This window comes from Panthera leo, chromosome B2 (genome assembly GCF_018350215.1).
Source record: "Panthera leo isolate Ple1 chromosome B2, P.leo_Ple1_pat1.1, whole genome shotgun sequence".
NCBI lineage: Eukaryota > Metazoa > Chordata > Mammalia > Carnivora > Felidae > Panthera > Panthera leo.
In genome coordinates this window covers 31,705,750-31,713,565 of record NC_056683.1, presented here as the reverse complement: position 1 = coordinate 31,713,565, position 7,816 = coordinate 31,705,750, and the positions used below count along the sequence as shown (strand labels likewise).

Below are 7,816 nucleotides of genomic sequence, written 5' to 3'. Positions count from 1 at the left end.
AGAAGCTTTATTATATTTTTCTAGTGGCTTCATAATGCAGGGACCTGCTTGGGGATAGGTAGGACCAGAGGGAGAAAAATACACGAGAAGTTGCATTTGGGGGAGGCAGGTGAGCTTTGGGAACTGGTCCACCACCAGCTGTTTATCAAGGGTTAAGGGAGTTGTCCTGCAGTCTGCCCAGAGATGGCTCAGAGTGTTGGAGAGAGGATTTCCTGGCTCCAAAAAGCAGAAAAGATGAGAGGAAGCTTTGCTGGCTAGAACAAAAGAAGCAATGGAATCCCAGGGAGGGATTTTCCAGGCTCTGTCTCTGACCTCTAAGGTGGAACTGTCTTGGTTTGATGCTAGATAACGCTGCACTCTTCCTGTGCCTCCTTCATCACAGCAGCCACTTGCTCTAGAAGGGCCTTCCATCATCCCATCTCCATCTCCAAATGACGGGACAGACTGAGGGTTTGTAACATCTTTCTAAGTAACCTCCCTCTAAGGGACATGAGAAGTTATCTAGTGCCAGTCTTTTGGAAGGATTTTGAAAGGAAACTGTTAAACCAATGGGCATTCCAGGCTACATATGTTTTGGGAATATTGGGATTATTCTCTCCACTGATCTAGGGAAATCTACCTACAGACTGGTCTTTCCCACTGGCAAAGAGTTAAAAGATGGAGTGGTTTAAAGCCTAGGACAGGATAAGATTTACCTGGTAACTGATGATGCTAGGCTGAAGCACTGAGCCATTTGTCTCTACGTTTGTCCCCGCCTACTTCACCGATCTGACAATTCTTAGTTTGAAACTCTGACTTAGAAGAGCTGGTAGGAACAGGTTTAGTATCTAGGGGCTGGGTGACTCCAAATCACTAATTTAGTGGGGATCAAGGAACTGGGGAAATACTGTATTCCACGCAGGATCTGGAGATCACCTATCCAGGCTGGGGCTTCTGGAGCAGGCGAGGACCCAGGGCCCCTGGAAGAACTGGTCCAGGGGACTGAATTCCCAGTGTGTTCCTAGAGCAGAGCATGAACACACTCCTGCCATTGCTGCTAGGCCTCAGCCTGGGCTCCACCAGAGCAGGTAAGGACATTCTTTCTTGGGACCTTCCTTTCCTCTGCTCCTTTCCTCTCCTCCTTTCCTCTGCAAGGGGGTTCATTTGGATTTGGACACCCCAGGCTACAGTTTGTCTCCCTGGTATATACTCTGATAGCACTTTGTCCTTTTGTATCTTTATGACAATTTTAAAATAATTTAGCTGTATAATTATTTGTGTAACATAGATCTCTTACTGGAATGTAAGCAAGGGCAACATCTGTCTTGTTTCCTGCTGCATTCTCAGCTGCTAGCACAGTGGCACATAATATGTGTGTATGCTTCATAAATATATATGGAGTTAATATTTAATAAAATATCCAGCATACAACAAAGCTGACTCTTTCCCTTGACCCCTTTTCTCACTCAATAATTTGCCTCACTGAAGGTCTTGTCCTGGGTAAATTGTTGCATTTAAACTTGCAAATAATTTTGGGCAATTCCTGTTTCCGTACTTAGTCTCATATAAAGAGGAAATGGCATCTAAAAACTTCTCTGCTACTACCCTCTATTCCCTTACTCGGTGCTCCCAGACACTCCAGTCAGGAGCTTGGTCTGTAGCTGCTGCCTGAGGCAGGAAAGCTACGCCCCACTCACAGGATGAAACTGGAGTTGGGGCTCCCTGAAGACGTCTCTGAGCTGCTCCCCTTCTCTGGCTTCTGTAGGTGGCTTTTTAGCCCATGTGGAAAGCACCTGTCTGTTGGATGATGATGGGACTCCAAAGGATTTCACATATTGTGTCTCCTTCAACAAGGATTTGCTGACCTGCTGGGATCCCCAAACATCCAAAATGGCCCCTTGTGAATTTGGGGTACTGAGTGTCTTGGCAAATTACTTCTCAGATTACCTCAACCAACAGGAAAGCCTACTCCAGCGCTTGTCTAATGGGCTCCAGGACTGTGCCACACATACCCAGTCCTTCTGGGGATCACTGACCCACAGGACACGTAAGAAGAGAGGGGTGTAAAGGGGCTATTTTAAGAAGCACAATTAGGAGGGGGGAGTCCAGGGAGTATCCCTCTGTAAGCAAGGGGTTTGAGATTTGGGCAGGAAAGAAGCAGAAAATGTGTGGACCTGAAATGTAGAAAGAGTGAGTGTTGACCTTCAAAGGGTTGTTGATGGGAGTGGAGCAGAGATAAAGAAGGGGAGGTGATGTTTGAGCCAATGGGGAGCTATTGAGGAGAAAGTAAACATGCTTTCCTCCAATGCAGGGCATCTCAAAGATGCAGAGCCAAGTTCAGCCAGGAGCGTGTCAGAACAACCAGAATGCCTTTTCCCAAAATGCGCATGCCTCTTTATGCTAGGTTCTGATGTTCTAGGTCTGGGATGGGCCTGGCCATGGGGATATTTAGAAAGCCTCCCAGAGGATTTCAATATGCTTTCTTGCCCCAAAGCCCTTGCCCTGAGAATGACTTGAGATTGGTAAAAGAAAATATGAAGATCTTCATAGGAGAGAGTAATATGTCTTAACATGTGATCTCTGGACCACTTTTCTCAGAATTGCCTGGGGAAGGTGCTTGTTAAAAATACAAACCCTTGAGGGCCACTACACATCCTCTCAGTGAAAATATCTGAGGATGCAACCTAGGAAATCTGAGTTTTAACAGTTTCTTGGGTATTTATTTAAGATTTTGTTTGAAAAGCACCAAGGTAGAGGCAAGCAGGGGAGTTGCCTAGGACAACAAACTAGTAGAGAATGGCAATATTAGTAATCTCATTAATTTGTACTAGACTAATCCAAATTTAAGAGAATTAGATGCGAGTTAGGCTTGTTTCCTTAAACTCTCCAAGGAAATATGTTGCTTGATTTAGCCACTTAATTTGTTAAATGAGATTTGAGGGCAGACATCTTTTCCTACCTTTACAAACCCCAACTTACAACTCTCGACAACAGTTAGCTTATATGTTTGAAATAAATACGACAACTTCTGGGACAGCTTGCAGTCCAGATCTGGCTTCTACTCAATGTGATCAAATGTAATTTTGGAGGAGGAAGGAAAGGAAGGGGCAGTGAAGGAATGGGAGAAGAGAAAGAGCAAAGCAGGAGGAAATTCTAACTCCTCATTTTCAAAGGGATATGTGGTGACATGGAGTGGGGGCGGGGAGGGCAGGTTGGCAAAACCACGAAGAATTGAAGTAGGAAAGAAACCAGGTTGGAGAAGAAGCCAGTCTGTGGCCCTCTTTCACGACCACATTTTCCTCCTATGCAGGGCCACCAACTGTGCAGGTAGCCAAAACCACTCCTTTTAACACGAAGGAGCGTGTGATGCTGGCCTGCTACGTGTGGGGCTTCTATCCAGCTGATGTGAATATCTCATGGAGGAAGAATGGGCAGCCTGTCCTCCCTCACAGAAGTGCCCCTAAGATGGCTCAGCCCAATGGAGACTGGACGTATCAGACCGTCTCTCATTTAGCCACAACTCCCTCTTTCGGGGACACCTACACCTGCATGGTGGATCACATCGGGGCTCTTGAGCCCATCTGCGAGGACTGGAGTAAGTGCATGGCGGGTGAGAGGAATTAGGGTTGAAGCAGAGAGCTATTGTGAGTGGATGGTTGAAAAAGGAACAGCAACATTTTGGCACAGGGAGTGACATGTGGACGGGTCCATGGTATATGGCAGGGAAGGGAGATGCTATGAATGAGGAGCGAGTCTGGAGGAACTGGTGGAGGACTGATGGCCAGAGATGGAGCAATGGGAGACAGGAATGGAAAGAGTGACTGTAGTTGTCACCATGGTGGTATGGTTGATGTTGTGGTGCATATGTCTGAGGGTGGGAGGGAACAGCGTGACTGTCCTGAAAAAGAGGATGTGGATTTGGTAACCATGTTTTCAGGACCCCAAATCGTGATGCAATATTTTAGGATCCTCAAATTTCAACTATTCTGTTGTCGGGTGAGGAATGGGAATTGAGGAAATAAAAAAGGTTTCAGGAGAAAGAGAAATTTCTGTTGGTGTGGGGGGAGTACTGAATTTGGGCTGCTCTGACAGGGAAGAAAAAGCCATGGCTGGCAGGCACTTTGGTTTACATGCTTGGGGCTTAATGAACAGGAACCAATCGCCACTGGATTGCAAGTCCAGGATTGGAAGTAGTTAAAGGTACCAAGAGATTTGGTATACAGATTTGGGGAAAGAGAAGAGGAAGAAATGAGGAAGAGGAAGAGGAAGAGGAAGAGGAAGGGTATCTACAAAGGGCCAGGGAACAGAGTCCCAGACTGGCTGCTGAGACTGGGTTCCCCCTTTGGGGAGTGCTGTCTTGCTGGGCAGCTGAGAAGGGCATGAGGAGCAGAGAGAAGAACCCACAGGCACACCTCAGCTCTCCTGGGAAAGTCTCCTTCCTAACATGCACCTGAGTTTCCTTTGGCGATGGAATGTTCATTCTAGCATGGGGAAGGAAACTGGGTGTGATGAGATTCAGAGTATGATGGGTTCCAGGAGGCAGGAGCTACGGAGTGGGATGGAGACATGTTCTGGAAATCTGGATGTGGACAGGAGGAGACACATCGGTATCAGATAACTCATGGAATGGGATCATTGAGAGTTAACAAAGGTGGAAAGACATTTTAATAGACAAATACTCAGGTAGAACACATAAGGGAGTAAACGTTGTCACCATGGGGTAAATGGAGAAGGGACTGAGGAATCCTTTATTCTTTGGTGAGAGGGCCTGTGGGGGTGAAGGAAGGAAAAAAGATGCCTTGAGAGGTCCCACTGTATTAGAGAGGACCGAGTAGCTAGAGTGATAACTCTGGCGACAGGGGTCCCCCAGGGCTACTCTAGGAGTGGAGAGCTACAGGATGGGGGTTTTGAGGAAGGTCTGTTTCCTTGGGAGTAGGTTGGTGTGAGCTAGATCCTTGGCATTGGGATAAAGCACCTTTGAACCTGCTAGGTACAGGTCGCACTAAATTAAGTTTGCTCTGGGAATGAGCGACAGATTGGTTCTAGTAAGTTTCTATTTTTTGCAGCACCTGGGCTGTCCCCGATGCAGACACTGAAGGTTTCGGTGGCTGCAGTGACTCTGGGCCTGGGCCTCATCATTTTGTCTCTTGGTTTGCTCAGCTGGCGGAAAGCTAGCTCCTCTGGTGAGTGCTGCACCTAATCTCCTGTTGCCAGTCTTGCTCCCAATTTCTGCTCACTCTCCGTTTGTGACTGGTCCTCCCATTGCTACCCCATTTGCTGTGAGTATTGCCAGAGACTTTTATCCACAGACTGACCTCTAATCAGATATTTTCTTCTCCTAGGCTACATTTTCCTCCCTGGGTCCATTTATCCAGAAGGTAACATCTCTATTGGTCTGTTTGCCTACTGGTCCTTTGGAGGGGTGAGAGTTCACTGGGCTCAGCTTTTGGGCTCAGCTAATGGTGCTTATCATAGGGTTGAAATTCCACCAGCATGTTGCCAAGAGCATAATTTAAACTGCCATTGTTAGGATTGGGAACAGGAAAGAGGAATGCCTACACCCCTGTCTTCTATCCAGTGGAGCATCTATGGGGACATGACTGAAAGTGGCTTTGTGGTATTAGTCCTTGGTGATCTAGAATTTTCAGTATCACTGTATTATGGGCTCTGGCATGGATGGTTATAGAGACCGATGATGGGGTCAAGTTGGTTTAAAGTCTTATTATGTCCTTTTTATTTCTTCTGCAGGTCAACACATCTCCTAGGGGCAGGGTCCTACAACTTCCACTCCAAGGGAGGAGGAGATTCAAACTCTTAGTGATGCTGCTGTGTCCCCTCAACATCCTCAGACCCTCCAAATTTTCTTGGATCCTGTGGTTTCTCCACCCAGATCTTTGAACTTCCCAGCCCACCCCATGTAAACCTTAGTGAGTTGGGGGAACTCGTTCCTGGGAATATTCTGTAACCAAGTTAACATCCAAGGCTATGTTTCTGGGGCAAATGTAGTCTGGGGAGGAAGGTTAAAGGCCCTTGTGGGGCCCACACTGTGCCATGGGGGCCAGTGAGTCACTGGTGATCATGTCTGAGGAATAAACTCTGGTGGAAATAAGGTTTTTCTATGCTTTTTCCTGAGGCCCTGGAGAGGCACCACAAGCAGAGTTATGGATTGGGTGAATTCTTTCCTATTTGAGTGGAGGAGTCAGTGCCTCCTTCTAATTATTCCCTTTAGACATAACAGAATGGGGGCAGTTTTCTAATACATAATTCATAAGAAGAAATTAAACCGTGGTTGGATGGAGTCACAGAATAAGGGAGAGGCAGGGAATTGACAGTTGACTGACCTCATAAGGGATCTTAGGAGGATTGAATGACTTCATACTTGCAGACGGCTAAGAACATTGCTGGCACATGCTGAGCCCATAGTAGTGATGTTAGTTATTACCTGTTACTCACCTTTCTGGCCCAAGCATTGTATCAAGTGCTTTACATGCATTATTTCATTTTGTCCTCATCACAACCCCGATGCAGATCCTCAGATAGGACTTGGGGCAGAGTTCAACTCCAGATGGGAGTTCTGGGCAGTTATTTCTTCCATACCCTAAGCAGGGAAGGGCCCATAGCTCAAGTACTTATTTAGGTTCTGGGCTAAGTGCTTTGTGTTTTTATCTCATTAATTTCTCACAATAACCCTAGAAGGAAAAGATTGTCTCCTTCTGTGTCACAGATGAGGAAAGCAAGATTCAGGGGTTAAATAGGGTGTCTAAGATCAAAAAGCAAATTCTCTATGTTTGTTTACCTTAGCTGGAAGTAAGTAGATTGCTTTATTCTGAGGATCTTCATGCTGGTGAGCACACCACTCTTCAGAGCCACGCTTTCATTTCCTTCTACCCCAAACCCGAGAGACATCCACTACTGAGGTACAAATTTCACACCTGTGGAAGAGAGGTGCCATTTGTTTCCAGTGAAGGGTGACACCTGCTGGACACAGAAAGCTGGGCAGTGGAATTGTTTTTGGAATTGGAGTTGGATACTGTGGGCAAGGAAACAAAACCAGAAATGAAGATGAGTACTGAAGCAGCTTAGCCTAACCGAATATTGGGGCAGGAGAACAAGGGGTTATGGATGCATATTTGCATGTGGGTATCTATGTAGGAATATATAAGATCAGAATCTGATGAGCTGGGGGAAGAGGCAGAAGACAGACTGCGTTACTCTGTGTGCTGCTATCCATGAATGTGGGTGTGTGTGTGTGTGAGGGGTGGTCATGGGGGCTAGAACCCTTCATCTTTGGACTGTTTCTACGCTGATGGGAGCCTGCAGAAGAATGGGGGAAGCACTGTTCTTACAGAATTGATGTCCAAAGTAGGTGCCTCAGAACCAATGAATGGATCCCCTCCACATCCACGCTTTCCCCAGAAGGATCCTTGCGATCAGGGCATTTGTCCTGGAAGGAGTTTACTGAAGAACTCAATGGGAGGGGAAAGTGCTCATGAATTCAAAATGGTTATTCTCAGAGCAAGGCCATCCATATAAGGTCAGAACAGGGAAAGTGCTGTGCGCTGTGCTAATTGGTAAATGTAGGTTCAGAAATTAATCTCTAGAAATTTTATCAGTTTTATATTTCTTTTTTTGCATTTATATATCACATTTAATGAATCAGCTTATATATCATGTAAATAATCTTTCACCTCTACTGGACTTTATTTTTTAAAATTTAAAAATTTTTTATGTTTATTTATTTATTTCTTTATTTAAAAAATTTTTAATGTTTATTTATTTTTGACACAGAGAATGAACAGGGGAGGGGCAGAGAGAGAGGGAGACACAGAATCTGAAA

At 45.8% G+C, this 7,816-nt stretch overlaps 1 protein-coding gene across 1 annotated transcript; it reads left to right on the top strand.

The window, feature by feature from the left end:
* Positions 1-779: 779 nt before the first annotated feature.
* On the top strand, positions 780-7,523 carry LOC122219755 (HLA class II histocompatibility antigen, DM beta chain). The gene is made up of 6 exons (XM_042938413.1): positions 780-1,067; positions 1,745-2,026; positions 3,290-3,574; positions 5,046-5,162; positions 5,322-5,357; positions 5,728-7,523. Exons 1-6 carry the CDS (start codon positions 1,013-1,015, stop codon positions 5,742-5,744), a joined length of 792 nt encoding a protein of 263 aa, XP_042794347.1. The 5' UTR covers positions 780-1,012; the 3' UTR covers positions 5,745-7,523.
* Positions 7,524-7,816: the final 293 nt, after the last annotated feature.

Coding starts and splice junctions, on each gene's coding strand:
- LOC122219755 (XM_042938413.1), top strand. CDS start 1,013: ATGAACACACTCCTGCCATTGCTGCTAGGCCTCAGCCTGGGCTCCACC. Junction 1,068..1,744: donor CCTGGGCTCCACCAGAGCAG/GTAAGGACATTC, acceptor TGGCTTCTGTAG/GTGGCTTTTTAGCCCATGTG. Junction 3,575..5,045: donor GCCCATCTGCGAGGACTGGA/GTAAGTGCATGG, acceptor TATTTTTTGCAG/CACCTGGGCTGTCCCCGATG.